Below are 16,208 nucleotides of genomic sequence, written 5' to 3'. Positions count from 1 at the left end.
ATGGTGCAGTAAACTCAAGTAAATATTGGTATTAAATGGTGAGGTAGCTAGAACTATCCTACAATATGAAACAATGAAGATATGTTTTATCAACATCATTCCTGATGAGTTGAGTAGATTAAACCTGCAAATAGGCTCAGTGGGAACATAGACCTCAAAGACAATCCTCCAGATGTTGCTGGAGTACAATTCTTATCAGCCTTCCAGGTAGCTAGTGGCACGGGGTTATGAAAGAGTGCTACAATCCCTCAACATTGTTTATGATAGCTAGGATACATAGATATTACGTTTCAACAACAACTAGAGTAGTAGTTCCTAACTTTTAGTCCTCCGGGTGTTCTGGACATCAGCTCCCAGAATTCTTGGCCATTTCACTGGAAGTTGAGCCTAAGCCCAAAACTACTAGAGGACCAAAGATTAGGAATCGCTATTCTAAAGGACTCCAGTTGGAGATTCCCAATTTAAAATCTGGTCTTCCTAATCTCTCTTGATTATGAGTTTCCAGATGATTTTATCCATTCTATATAAATGATAATGTGATAACCTAGAAATCTGTATTGGAGCCCCCAGTGGCACAACAGATTAAACTGCTGAGCTGCTGAACTTGTTGACTGAAAGGCCGGTGGTTCGAATCCAGGGAGTGGGGTGAGCTCCCGCTGTTAGCCCCAGCTTCTGCCAACCTAGCAGTTCGAAAACATGCAAATGTGAATAAATCAATAGGTACCACTCCAACGGGAAGGTAACAGTGCTCCATGCAGTCATACCAGCCACATGACCTTGGAGGTATCTATGGACAACGCAGGCTCTTTGGCTTAGAAATGGAGATTAGCACCAACCCCCAGAGTCAGACATGACTAGATTTAATGTCAGTGGAAAACCTTTTCCTTTACCTTGAGAATCTGTAAATGCTGATTTCAGAGTGAGTGCAAACAAAGCCACCTCATGGTGTGTGTGTGTGTGTGGGGGGGGGGGGGGGTTAAAATGTCCCACATAGCAGCCATGCAGCATGTAGACATTTCCTGTGTCATTTTCAATGAGTTTCTCCATTATCTCATAACCATGAAATAGAGTGGGTGTAGGTGGGGGCTACAGAGTCACTCTTGGCACAATCAGAATAAACACAACCTTCTGCCTATATGGTTTTGTTATTGTTGCAAGGGTACACAAACTGCCATGTTTTTATGGCTGTTTAAGGGCATATGTTAGCTAGAAATTGGCTATTTTTTAATGGTAATCAGGGAGATGCTGGGAAGGTGAAGCAGAGCTGTATGAGCTGTACCTTCTCCATCCCAGTTTTCAAAAAACCAGTCAAGCAAAGGTTTGACATGAGATATACAAAACCCTTTCACCTTTGTAGTACAATGCTGCACACAAATATTTGTCGCAGAGATAAATGCCATAAGGAATAATTTTAGAAAGCACACAGACTTCTTTGTCATTTTCTGTGAGCCAGCCCTAAATTAACACAAATCACTACATCAGTCAATTACAGCATAATAGAAGCCAAGCTGCGAAGAGATAAGGTCTTAATTATCCATGGCACTTTGTCATTGGTGCCTGCTAATAGTATCAATGTGTGAAATCACCTTCAGTTTCCCTGTCCTTTTTCTATTTGTTTTTTTAATCAAAACTGTGAGAGAAGCAAGACTGATTTGTGCCTTCTGTCCCACCTCCCACATAAGGCTCTTATCTAAAGGAGGACATCGTGCTCTTGCACACACACTTTTGTATACCCACATATGGCATGTTCTGGCTCTCCATCTGGAGAATATCTTACCTAGGGGAATCTATGCACCTTCACTCTGGAAGATACACTAATCTTAGCTTCCTCTGCCATTGCTTCTGAGATATAGGCCACCCTGAGTTGTTTAAGATTTGAAATTTAGTGTATAAAAGGACACAAGACCTTTGAGCTACCTAGCGGAGGTTTTTTAACGAATATGAACAGACCAGTACAAAAATAACTGTTTGCCTCAGCAAAACAGCCAGCACAGCTTTCCAGTTAATGAGTCATTCTGATTTATTCACAGGATTATGGCCTATTAGGAACTGAAAAGCACAAATTTGGTCTCTCTGACCACTTCTCGATTTATGTTTCAACAAAAACACTGTGTGAGAAAAACAGGATGATGCTTTCTCATCTATCTAGAGAGGCTATTAAAATCTTCTGCATTTGGAGAAGCTGCCTTCCATTTAATCCCCCAAAGCCACTAAAGTTAAAGCCTGTCAGCAATGCACATAGAGTTGAGTGGCTCATCATTCCATTATATTATATTTTTTACATATAAAGGACAGAATCCTGCTGTCATTTGATTTTTGTTCTTCATATAAAAAGTAAAAGAAATTCACAAAACCTTTTGCAGCATGTTGCCTCAAGCCCGAAAACACCTTTCTTGTTTTCTCACCCAGGTTGTATGGATGTTTTCAGATTCAGAATCAGAAATGTCATACGTTCCCTGGGTCACCCTAGAGAAAAATATGTCTCCTTCTAACTCCCTAGATAAAGTAAGGATCGTAGATTAATAGAGTTGGAAGAGACTAAATGGATCATCTAGTCCAATCTGCTGCCATGCAGGAAAAGCACTATCAAAGCATCCTGACTGATGGCCATCCAGCCTCTGTTTATAAGTTTCCAAGGAAGGAGCTTCCACCGCACTCTGAGGCAGAGTGTTCACTGTTGAACAAATATCATCAGGAAGTTCTTCGTAATGTTCAGGTGGATAGTACTGTAAGCAAAAATATGACTTCATCATATCCAGACAGTTGAACATACATTTATATGCAGAGCTGGATTAAGAACTTTATGCCTCCCTCTCTCTCTCTCTCTCTCTCTCTCTCTCTCTATCTATCTATCTATATATATATATATATATACACACATACATACATACATACATATATATACATACACACACACAAAAATAATAAATTGTAAAATAAAATATTTTACAAAATAAAATTTACAGTAAAATAATGTTTTTTTCATATACTTCCACTTTACTTATATTTGAAAGGTTTTATCCTACTTTTTCTAATTGCTAAGTATTTTATTATGGGAACCCCTTTTTGTGGAACCTGATTCAGTTGTTTTCCACCATATGATCCATGGTAAATCTGGCAGTAGTACATGTTTGTGGTCCCTCCCCTTGATGCATTAAACTGGTGCTTATTTTGCTTAATGGTTGATCCAGTCCTGTTTATATGAATAAAATGGAAAAAGGAAAACACATCAACACTGGGATGGGGGACTAACAAAAATGCTATCTGGAGGCCTCCTTCTCTTGGAAGCAGTGGATCGTGGTAAGTAATAGCAAAATGGCAGCTAGGTACAACTTTTTGGTTTGTTAATGGATCTTGTTTGGGTGTCAGGGATCCAATGATGCTGCAGGTTGACATCAGCCCTGCACACATGCCCTCTTTTTTCCATTTCATAGTCCAGTGGCCATAGTAGATGGGGATGGCAACAACTTAAAGCAAATAGTTTGTTTCTACTAAGAAATTCAGAATGTGGCTCTAATTTCCATTGATCCAGAAGACCTGAACCAGGTGTAAAATCTATGAGAAATCTGCATCTTATAGAATGATGCATCACGAAAGGACAAGAAGCTCAGTGGTACTAGAGTTGGTAGGGAAAGTCACTAGATGTGAAGCCAGTGGACAGTCAAAAGCAGAGACAAATACTATTTAACTTCCTTCTTTTTTGCTGCTTTCATTCAGGCATGCAATGTTTCTCACTCAGCCCTTTTCCACACAGCTGAATAAATCCCACATTTTCTGCTTTGAATTGGAATATATGGCAGTGTGGACTCAGATAACCCAGTTCAAAGCGGATATTGTGGGATTTTCTGCCTTGATATTCTGGGTTATATGGCTGTGTGGAAGGGCCCTCACTCTTACTCTTTTGCACAACTAAACAGAAAGCTATCTAATTTAATCATATGTCCACATATGTCATATTAACTATTGTTGTTGTATGCCTTGTAGTCCTTCTTTTTGCAAGTGAGCTCAAGGAAGCATACACAAATCTTTTTTTTCTCACAATAAACTGAACAGTAATTAGCCAAAGATTATCCTGATCAGTTTCATGGGTCATGGTGACCAGAAGTATGCTTTGATTCAGAGGGGAATAGATCCCAAACTGTTAAAAGTCTCTGGGCCCCTTCAACACAGCCATATAACCCAAAATATCAAGGCAGAAAATCCCACAATATCCGCTTTGAACTGGGGTATCTGAGTCCACACTGCCATATATCCCAGTTAAAAGCAGATATTGTGGGATTTTATTCAGCTGTGTGGAAGGGGCCTCAGTCCAGCAAATTATCCACTGTATATATCTCTGTATCCCTGTACTATAGTCATTCCCATGACTAATGGAGTACTACACCCTGGGGAAGAGGAACAAATACAAAGGACAAAGTTCTACTCTGTGAAACAAACTAGATGGTTTTTATAGGTTTGTTCTTATGTTGAATCTGTATTCAAGTTGGAACAGGTACATTTGTAAAGGGTTACTCCAGTCAAAAATACATTATTTTTTTAGCTTTGGATAGCATATGGAAGGGTTAATACCCCTGTGGTGTTTGCTTTGCTCTCGGTACCCCTGTGATAATTGGATTTTATTAAATGGCTTGTTGTGTTAACAAGGACTGGTGATAAAGCTTCAGTGGACACACTCCCCCCCCCCCCATGATAACTCTTTTCAGGAGTGAATTTCCTTTCATAGGAGTAGATTTATCTCACTTCCTATTGTCTTACCTATGAATCATTTTGTAATGTTTGTAACTTGGGGACTGCCTGTATTATGTTGCATCTTTTCCCTCCCTCCCTCCCTCCCTTGAATACCATCATGCTACTTTTTAAACTATGACACCAAAGATTGCACATCCCCTAGCCATTATTCAAATAACTTCAGAAAACAGCATTACAGACAAACAAATGGAATTAACCTTTTGCATGTTGGCTCAGAAAGGAATCCTACTAAGCTTCATGAAGCTTACTTTCCTATACCCTGTAGCCTGGGAGTAAGCCTCCTTCTATAGTTAGTAGACATGTTACTGATTTCTGAAGTAATTTCCTATTTTATTTTAGCCTCCTTATCAGGAACAGAAACCTATATGGAGATATTTTTTTGTAGTTGCTGAAACGGTACTTGAAGCACTTGCATTTCCTATAAAACACTAGAAGGAGATCGGCTTTCAGGCTCAGAGGTAAAAGATCCATCAGTTGCTTTATCTGATCCAATGAAATTAAACTCAACACTGGAAGAGCATACATTGCTGGAGGAAAAACTGTTATGAGAGAACTACACTAACGGGCTAGCCAGTTCAATTTACAGCAAAACAGAAAGGGACAGTGCTGAAATGTGATTCTTTTACCCATTATTTCTTTCTGCTCATTCACAGCTAGCTTTTACACAATTCAAACTACAGGAAGGTTTCTTTCTGTGTTCATACAGCTTAGATGGTTCCCTATCTCAGGGTGAGTCTCAATTCACTTCCACTCTGTTCCTCTGATCAATCTGCTCTTGTAACGGCATGAGTGGCGCCATCTATATGTCGAACTGTAAGTTGCAAGATTTGAATTGTATCATGCCCGATTTTGCCTTTACCCTGTAAATGTAGTTGGATTGATTGGTTATTTATAGCTGTCAATCAATGTTGTTTGCACCAGTTATATTGCTCCCTCAACTCAATTGTTTGACTCCACCCTTTCCTGGAGTGGGTCAGTGTTTCCTTTTTCATTCCACCATCAAGCTTTCTATCAGATGGATGTGAGAGAGAGACTTGGCTCTAAAAGCTCTTGATTAAGTTACCTCTCAGCATCAATTCTGAGGTTCTTACCCTTGAGATTTATGCTTCATGTTCAGGCCAACCTGGATGACGTTGAGGAGTCTCAAGCGCCTTCAGATCAATTCTTTGTCACCAGAGGAAGACAATGTCTTCAAACATAGGCCATTTGGACTGAGGCTGAGGATTGCTCCAGCATTCACAGCCATTGAAAAAGAGGGACCTGGAAAAGCTTCTCAGCTGCAGAGCTCCTTGGACTTAAGACAATCAGAGACTGTAATGTATATTTTCCTTTACCCCTTTGAAACTTCCAGCTTATTGCCTTAAAGGGATAACCTTTTGAAACAATAAAACCAGTTTTGAGTTATATACAGTGTTTTGATCCTTGGGAGTTCCAGCTTCCCTGAAGGAGGGCAAGAAGCAATCCCCTGGAGAAAGATGTCACATCCATGCCTCTTTCGCTAAGAGTTATAGCCCCAGGCGCGACGGCACAGCTCTCCTCACACTACCCAAGCCTCTCTTGGACACACACACTGATGCCCCAACAGGCCCAGTTCTTCTCATTTCAACCCAATCAATTCCTATCATCTCACCACTACCTATTGCCAATTGTGCTCCTCTTGTTGCACTGGCTCAATTGGTCCTCCCTCCTCCCTTGGGGTGTTAGTATGTGTGTCCAGGAGAGGCTGGGTAGGGTGAGTAGAGCAAACTGATAGGAGGAGCAGAGTGGAAACGAGTTGGGGCTGACCATGTGCTGCTATGACCATTCTAGGATTTATCCTTGTAACACCAGAACAGGGAAAAAACTGATCACCCAGAAGGTTAGTCAGCTGGCTGTGGAAAGCCAGCATGGTGTATCAATATAAGTATTGTACAAGGATACCAGAAAAACCACTCAGCCACTAAGTTTCAGCAAGTCACACTTTCTTGGGTAAGGACAAACCTCCTCTGACTATATCTAGCCAAGAAAGCCCTAGGATAGAATCAGAGAATCAAAGAGTTGGAAGAGACCACAAGGGTCATCCAAATCAAATTCCTACCATGCAGACATACACAAGCAAAGTATTCATGACAGATGGTCATCCAGTCTCTGTTTAGAGAAGGAAACTTCACTACATTCTGGAGCAGTGTACTCAACTGTGGGGTAGCTCTTAACACCAGGATGGTCTTTCTAATGTTTACGTGGAATCTCTTTTCAAAAATGTGAATCTATTACTCCATGTTCTAGTCTCTGAAGCAACAGAACCCAAGCATGCTCCATCTTAAATATGACATCCTTTCAAATATTTAAATATGGATATTATCTCAACTTTTAACTGATGTTTATTTATTTTATTTATTTACAACATTTATATCCCGCCCTTCTCACCCCGCAGGGGACTCAGAGTGTCCTTACAAAATGTTGCCAGGAAGTTGGAGTCAACTTACATTGACAGTAAGTTGGAGTCAACTTGAAGTCACAAAACAACAATAATAGCAACATGTAGCTATGCCAGTCAAGTAGTAAAAGGATGAGTGGCTCTAGGGCAGCCATTTTGCCTGCCCCCTTTGAGTCATCTTTGAGAGTGTTGTAGATGGAATAAAAAGGACAGTTTATACATGTTATTGAGAAAGTTTGGAGCAACTCACAAAGACTTCTCACACATGCATGTACAGAGGGAAGACAAGAAAGAAGAAGATAAAGAAGGGGAAACCCAAAAACCAAAATAAGCTTGAGTGATGCAGGAAGGGAGTGCAGGCGGAAAAATGAAGACAGGAAATCACTACCGATATATGCTTTCCTAGACTTCTTTACAGATTAAAGCTAGTTTCTAGTGAATACAGGCAGCCAAACATCAACCAGTGACTGACCAATCAACCAGTTAGCTTCATGGCTCAGGGGGAATCAGTGCCTGGATCTCTCAAATACAAATCTAACTTTGGAACTTGGGTACTGAGGCTTCACAGTCAATAGGATCTATGAGTGTAACCACAGACAGAATTAAATGAAGAGGGAAATAGAAGAAAATATCCTCTTCCTTAGTTTGATTTTCCAGCTTGAGAATGCCAAATGTGCAGTTACCAAAGTTTAGTTCCCAACCCAGAACACCTCTGACTTCTCTCCTGCCACAGGTTCAAAGTGTCTGCTTCCCCGGCTTACTATTTTGCTGCTAAGTATTTACATACACCAGTGATGTGAACTAGGTGGCTACTGTAGCTATTTTTCAATCCAGATGAACTAAGATGGAGTGTTCCTTTTCACTCCATTTAAGATATCACTTCATGATAAAGCCATGTTTTCTCCTCTGAAACTACAATCAATTTTGTTTTGTTGAAACTACTGAACTATTTTGGGGTGGAAAAACAAAGAAAGCGATACAGTTCTCACACTGTAATCTCTGAGGTGATAGTGAGCAGCAATCCAATCTAGTTGGTCATCTTATTTGAGCAGCCTCTAGCTAAAAACACACATTTCCAAACCAGTCTTGCATGCTATTAATAAAACACTTCAATAAAGCCTGTCACGCCTATCCAATTAGTGTGATCATTCCACTTAAGTAATATCTCATTGGGATTTCTGCACTGAATGTATCAATTACTATCCCACAAAATGGGTCAGGATTTTTAGTTAAATGCTACTTATCTGAAATTTGTTCATCTGTAAAACTCAGAATGCATTATTTAACTCCCTGCTGGGAACTCATATAAGGGCAGATCTACTCGGTTTCCAGCTAAATCTACAATTAAACCACAACTATTTGTAAAATTGCTTAATGAATGGCATGCTGAATTAATGTTAAACAGTAGCAGGAGCCTAGCATGCACAAGCAACCAAGCATAGTCTTGTACAAAGCATACAGTTGAGAAAGCAGCAGTCAGAAGAAATTTACTACTGGCTTTATTGGTTACTTATCCAAGAGTACAGCTTGTTGTGTTTCTTACGGTAACTGAGTGCATGCAGCAGATTAATAATGGAAAACCCTACACAATCCTATGTATCTTTGTGCTTCAAGCATTGTAGTGGCAGTGCACGATAAGAATATACTTCCTTTTGCATACTACTTAAAAACGTAGTAACTACACCATTTAAAATTGTTGCCCAATCTAGCTCCATATTTTCTACTTTATTTGTTAGCTATGTCAGTGTTCATCCTATCAGGATCCTCACTCTGTTCTTTCTTTCTTTACCTTGTGTACCTTTCATAATGGAAAAAACCAGGAGTGAAAGCACAGTCCTACTCTCTCCAAAAGAGAAGGTAAAAATAGATTACTTCCATCTTTGAATGCTTTATATTTTGTTCATTGGTTTGGTTTAGTAGTTTTGTTAGTTGTTGTAGGTCAGTGTTTTATATTAAGAAAAAGGTTTGTTTTTGTTGTCAGAATATTGTCCTTTTGCTTAATGTAATTTGTTTCTTTATGTCTTTGTATGATGGTAGGTTTGTTTCTTTGAATGAAAAATAATTTTTAAAATAAGAAGAAATTGCATGCTTTGGATTGGTTTCATATACTATAAACTCATTTGGCAGTTAATTCTAACATTAAATAATGTAGTCCTCAAATTTTCTTTTCCACAGTTCCAAAACAGGACATAGTAAGTGAGTTGATAGTGTAGCACCACTGTAATGTAATGACTAATGCACTGAACTTGGGACTTAGAACATCCAAGTTCTAGCCCTCACTGATCCTGAAGCTTGAGTGACCTTGATCCAATTGCCTACTCTCCCTTATAGGGGGTGTTGTAAAGAAAAAGAGAGAAGGAGAAAAGCCATGAACACTATGGAGTAAAAAGGTGGAGTATAAATGCAATGTATTGCTGTATACCTACAAGTCATTTCTGACTTATGGCCACCCCAAGGAGTACCTATTACAGATTGGCAAGATCTGTTCATTTGTTTGTCACTACTAAAATAAATATTACCCGCAGATGCCAGTGGGATGGAATGAAGTAAAGACACCAATAAAATTAATTCACATAGGCCAATAATAAGATTATAACATAAACATGGCATCACATGTCAAAGAAGCAGAACAAACCATGCAAAACCCTTTGCAGCTCCCTTCTTTTTCCACCAGATGGGACAAATGAACACATGCTAGTTCCTCCACAAGGATGGGTCCACCCTTCTTATTCTAAGGTAAAGGTAAAGGTTTTCCCCTGACGTTAAGTCCAGTCGTGACCGACTCTGAGGGTTGGTGCTCATCTCCATTTCTAAGCCGAAGAGCCGGCGTTGTCCGTAGACACCTCCAAGGTCATGTGGCCAGCATGACTGCATGGAGTGCCGTTACATTCCCTCTGGAGCGGTACCTATTGATCTACTCACATTGGCATGTTTTCGAACTGCTAGGTTGGCAGGAGCTGGGCCTAACAGCAGGCGCTCATTCCGCTCCCGGGATCTGAACCTGGGACCTTTCAGTCTGCAAGTTCAGCAGCTCAGCGCTTTAACACACTGCGCCACCATCAGGGGCCCTATTCTACCAGTAGGAAATTTTTTTGAACTTCTTACCACTTGTTGCCACATTTCTGCTTTAGAAAATATTAGACACCCTCTGCCTATGTGAGTCTGCCTCTAGGTCAGTAGTTCTCAACCTGTGGATCCCCAGATGTTTTGGCCTTCACCTCCCAGAAATCCTAACAGGTGGTAAACTGGCTGGGATTTCTGGGAGTTGTAGGCCAAGACACCTGGGGACCCACAGGTGGAGAACCACTGCTCTAGATAGTCCTTGCTAGTTCATAATCAGTCATATTTCTACCTCTGCTCAATCAACACCTCCCCAAGTGGACTGTTTAAAATTGTTCCTGACATATGGCAACCCTTATCATGGCACTATTTGTTCAGATAGGGCTTGTCATTGCCATTGCCTACCACTGAGGCAGAAAAGGTATAACTTGCCCAAGGCCACCAAGTGAATTGGAGCCGAGGTGGCATGCTGGGTTAAACCTTTGTGCTGGCTGAACTGCATACCTGAAGATTGGCAGTTTGAATGCGCAAGCTAGAGTGAGCTACCATCTGTCAGCCCCAGCTTCCCATGCAGGGACAGGAGAGAAGCCTCCCACAGGATGGTAGCACATCCAGGCATCCCATCGGTAGCATCTCTGTAGACGGCTGATTCTCTCACACTAGAAGTTACTTTCAGTATATTCTCAATTCCCTTCTGACATGATTTAAAAAACAGTGAATTTCCATGGCTGAGTTTGGATGTAAACCCTGCTGTCCAACACTCAAACCACTAAACCAAACTGACTCCCTTACTAAGTTCAGGCTATGTTTTGGCTCATCGTATTCTTTTTTTAACACTGCACCATGCTTATTTCTCAGTCCACTCTTTTCCTTCTCACACTTAATAAAATCTGTCTGGATTGGCTATCAGGTCAGCTTTTGACTTCATTACACCTAGAGGGAGAATGTCCTTTCAACCCAGCTTATCAAGTTTCTCAGTATTTGCTTTGAGTTGGATGGGAGCAAAGGGAAATGGGCTAGAATTCTTTTAATGGTGACTGGCATTCTGCTGACAGTGCCCTCCATTTAAATTCAATAACTCATATGCTGCAGGACTCTTCTGACACCCAAAAGCCAGAAGAATAAATCCAAAACAAATGAAAAGGAACAAAAACATGACAGACAAATAAGGTCATCTTGATCTTGTCCAAGCATGGTTTGCAGAATCTGACTTACTCATACTTGCTTTTTATATTAAACACATACCGCACTCCTTAAAAGCACACTCGCCTACACTCAGATAAATTTAAATGAACATGCCTTGATGCAGATTAAAAAGTCACACGCATACACCTGTAAAGAAGAGCAGGTGTTTTTAAGCCTATTTGCCACATAATGCAGGTAAGAGGGTTACAGCACTTGTGAAAACGAGTTTAACTATTTTCTTACCAGCTATGACTCCACACCCAAAGATTACACACATCATATTCCAAATACCATTTTAGAAATCAGACGGATCAGAAGCCTTTTAAATAGTCGCACTGCTGCTCAACTTGCAAGCAAACAGATACAGAAAACCCAAAAGCTTTAGAGAATGCCAGTTGTTTTGAGAGCGACCTGCCACAAAGTAAGACTACCCACCACCAAACACCATCCATGCCATAGCCAAAAAACAATGCAAGTGTCCTCCAAAAAGGTTCATTGGGGGGGGGGGGGGTAGGTCTAAATGTTCCATTCTGGTAAAACATGTCAGATTAAAGCGGAAAATCATCAAGCAGTGGGGAAATTCTTTATTCAAGTTTCAAATGTGGTGATTTTCAGGACTCAATCCATACTGGTCATGGTCAGCTAATCCAAGCAAAGAAAAAGAAAAAGCAAAGGTATTTTAGGCAATCCAATTGCAGATCACCTATCATCCCATGGCCACAAGCTGAAAAGTAACACCGTTAGAAAAGAAAAAAGAAAAGAAAAAAAAGAAAAGGAAGCATCTGTAATTGGGGTTTTTTTGTAAATGATCAGCAAAGCTGCAAACCAATTATGTTTCATGATCACCGACTGCAAAGAAATCAGATTCTCTTTGATCAGAGTAAAGATCTTGCCCCTCATGCAAATCAACTGCAAACCTGGTTTGACAGACTGAGTCTGCTGTCGAGCTCTGTGCTTCTTATAAAAACACTGAATCTTCCTCGCAGCTACATACATTTCCCAATCAGCTGCTTTCCCGTTGTCTATATTTCACATGGGAAATACAAATGTTAAGAAAACAATGTTAGAATTGGGGCTTGAGAAAACGGCTTTCCTACAAAGCTTGTCAAGATGGGAGGAATCTCAACAGGGAGATATCGGGGAGCCAGTAAACAACTGAGAATACCTGGTGCAATCTGACAAGCAACAGTTGCATATGTTATAGCACTATCAGAAAGAAACAGTGGGATAAGAAGTAAACAGGAAGAAATCCGCTCTGTGCCAACAAAAAGCCAAAATTCTGGCAACTTCCAGTGTATTGCAAGCATGCCCAGCGTTGGCTCTCTTCCACCGTTTGTATTAATGAATGAGAAATGAGATACATGCTTTCCACTAGATTATTTATGAAGGTATACAGCTCAGAATACATAAAGGAAATAATTATCTCCATCAGTTATGCTGACTGGAGAGGACAGAGGTGACTGAAAATGTTATTTATACTCCTGCAACTAATTCCACAGCATTTTAATCTCCTTGCGCTAATAATTAGCTAGCATTTATCCCCTCCTTGCAAACCAAAAGGCGCAGGATTGCATATTTATCACTTTCAGACTTTTGCCATTCCCTGTGCCCCTTAGAATGTAATGGGGCTGGGCTAAAATCTCTGACTGGAAATCACTGCTACAAGCTTTTCTCAGTAAAGAAAGTAGAGATAGCAGAAGACCCTTAGGATTGTTGCCATTGTTTCTCACGCAGATATAAGGTACTCTTTCATAGGGTGCCTGACACTTTACAATACAAAAGTGACACCTACTGGCTGCCATGCAAGATAGTTTTCTGTGTATTTTAATATGTATTTTGTAGAAATATGTTTTAATATGTGAATTTTATATAATGTTTTTAGATTATTATGTGTTTTAGCGATATTGCAACCCACCTCAAGCCACAGGGAGAGGCAGGTAAGAATTAAAATTATTATTATTATTATATTATTATTACTACCTACTCATAGAATGAGTGAGGAAATCACAAAACACTATGAGCAGCATAGTATCTATGCTGACCACACATCTAGTCTTCTAAAATGAATGGCTGTATACTTTTAAAAGGAAGATTTGACTACATAGTTTAACTATACTTTGTACCACTTATGTTTGTAATTTGGGAAGATCTTTCAGAGGAAGGATCTGGCTAAACCACCTTGCTTAAGAAAACCCTATGAAATTCATGGCATCACCATAATTCAATAGGTGAATTGAACACAGTGAAGACACACACAGTTCGTAGAATCCTCACCTACAGATTTCTTGTGCTATAGTTCATGGAGTGGAGATTAGGAGTCACCGGGAAGGAATTCTAAGCATCTTACCAAACTACAAACCTCAGGATTCCAAGAGATAGAGTTATGACAGTTAAAGCAGTATTAAGCTTCTCTTTGTCATGCAAGTGCACTACCCATTTACAAACAAGTGCTGACAGTATTCTGACTAGCACCTACTGATACCAGCTTGTTATGCAGACATTTATGCAATAGAAACAAGGTGAAGCCACCATGAAATTATTCTGGAATGCTTGGGTACAGTCCTTACAATTTATGGGCTGGAAAAAGGATAGAGGAGGAAACAATCTATTTACATCCCATCCTTTGTAGTAGTCCAAATATTGATAAAAAGGTATTGCCTAAATAGATCCTTCAGTCTATGAGTCACTGTTTTCATGCACTGACCAAAATAGGCAGCACTTAATGGTTATGCTTGCATGTTACACTAAACTATGGTTTATATTAGTCATGGTTTGTTGGTTTAGCTAATTTGTCCACCAACAAGTGAACAAACTAGATGCTCTTCCCCACATTTGGCCAGCTTTTAATTCCACTGCTATTGTAAGCTCCTGTTTCAGCCTATGCAGCTGGGGAAGCAAACCATGGACAAGATATGTTATGTTTCTTAGTTTTAAAAACATGCTATGCTTCAACCAGACAACAACAAACACTTGTTTCTAATGAGTTATAACAAATAATTTTCTATTTAATGGAACAAGTTCAAACATAAAATCAACATGGCATTCCACAAATTACTAATTTGTTTACCATTACAGTATGCACCACTACCAGTATTCATGAGGGATATGTTCCTGGGGGATATGTTCTTCATCATAATGAACCCTATTGAAATGAAATCCAAGAATACCATGCAGTCAATCTGAAGGATATAGAAAATGCCGAGAGAAGACATATTTGTCAGACGTGGATAAATAAAACTGCAAATACTGGTCCTGTGGATATGACAGTCATTTGTGTATACAACCCAACATGTGGCACCATGAGCATCCTCTGAACAGGAGTTCTAACATCAACCACGTTGACATGTAACATCGTTTTGTTCATGTATATGTGAGCCTCTGTGTGATTTAATGACTCCCAGGTTAAGCTCAAAATGTTCTGAGACATTAAAAATGGGGACAAAGAAAAGAGTTGACTTTGTCTCTTCTCCCCAAACTCCTTCCTTCTATAGAACAGTCATGGGCATACTTCAGCCCTCCAGGTGTTTTGGACTTCAACTCTCACCATTCCTAACAGCCTACTGGCTGTTAGGAATTGTGGAAGTTAAAGTCCAAGACACCTGAAGGGCCGAAGTTTGCCCATGTCTGTTCTATAGATAATCTGGGCATTCTTTGCTAGAGGTAAGACTCAAGAAAGTTTTAAACTGTCAAGATAGGAAGCCTTGGTTATTTTGTGCTGAGTGGCATATTCTGTAACAATGTGGCAATTTAATTGATATAGGTACTTAAATCCATTTCATGGAATAGATAACCCATTATGGGGAATATGTAACAAGTTAAAACATGCATTAGGCCATCCACTCTACTGCACTTTAAGGAAACAGCTAACCTTGTTTATCCTCCCCCTCGAAGTCACTTTCTCCATATCCATCACTTTCATCTTGCTCGCTGTCAGAGGCCCGCAAAGCTTTCTGTGATGAGATTTTATTCTCCCTTTCATGGTCTAAATTATCTTTCTCATCATCTGAGGGTGACTTTGACATCCCATTCATTTGATCATCAGCCTGTCCTTCTTCATTAACTTTCTCATCTGATTTCTCTTCATCTGCTTCAAAATCTTCATCATATGCTGAAATAAAAGGACAACTATAACTGAGAGACAGAAGATGGAATGCATGCGTGCTAGTTGAAGTACTCATTAATCCCAAATAGGTTAAGTCCATTAGCCCCTTGTTCTCCTTCAAATTTGACCCTCCCTTTGCCTTTCTAAAGAAAAGAAAATCAACAAGAAAATCAACACGCTGAAACATGAATGGAAACAATACACTGATACATTTTTTTAAAAAAATTAATCAAACATTTATTTCTGCAGAAGTTCCTTTCCCATAAATCTTATTGGAAGATTTGTGACATAACTTCTTTCTTCTATATGGAGAAGGGAATGAGTGGCAGCTAGAACTGTTATATGTTCTAAATGTGGATGACATCAAGAATCTTAAGTTGGCTCTACACTATAGAATTAATGCAGCTTGGCATCACTTTAGCTGCCATGAATCAATAGTGTGGTATGCTGGTAAAACTAAAACTCCCATGATTTTATAGCAGTGAGCCATTAAGATTTTGTCAAATTGCATTAATTCTACATAGTAGCTTTTGTGGACTATAAACGCTTTTTAGATGCATCTGAAATAGTGGGCCATAGTCCACAAAAGATTATGTCAAAACACCTTAATCTTTATAGTACTTCAAGACTCTTTGTTGGTTTTGGTGCAGTAGACTAGCATAGCTACCCCTCTGGAAATGAATGGATGTTGTAAGA

General features: G+C 39.7%; 1 protein-coding gene across 5 annotated transcripts in view; it reads right to left on the bottom strand.

Annotated features, from left to right (window-relative positions):
- erich3 (glutamate rich 3) overlaps positions 1-16,208 on the bottom strand; it is an 89,019-nt gene that overhangs the window by 24,397 nt on the left and 48,414 nt on the right. For all 5 annotated transcript variants that reach the window (XM_008114095.3, XM_008114096.2, XM_062978149.1 and 2 more), the window contains one exon: positions 15,279-15,518. In XM_008114095.3, the coding sequence (XP_008112302.2) occupies positions 15,279-15,518 (240 nt within the window). The remainder of the gene's footprint in view (positions 1-15,278; positions 15,519-16,208) is intronic.

Source organism: Anolis carolinensis, chromosome 4, assembly GCF_035594765.1.
Source record: "Anolis carolinensis isolate JA03-04 chromosome 4, rAnoCar3.1.pri, whole genome shotgun sequence".
NCBI classification, from domain to species: Eukaryota; Metazoa; Chordata; class Lepidosauria; order Squamata; family Dactyloidae; genus Anolis; species Anolis carolinensis.
The sequence above is the reverse complement of the archived record's forward strand: the minus strand, read 5'-3'. Positions and strand labels throughout refer to the sequence as shown.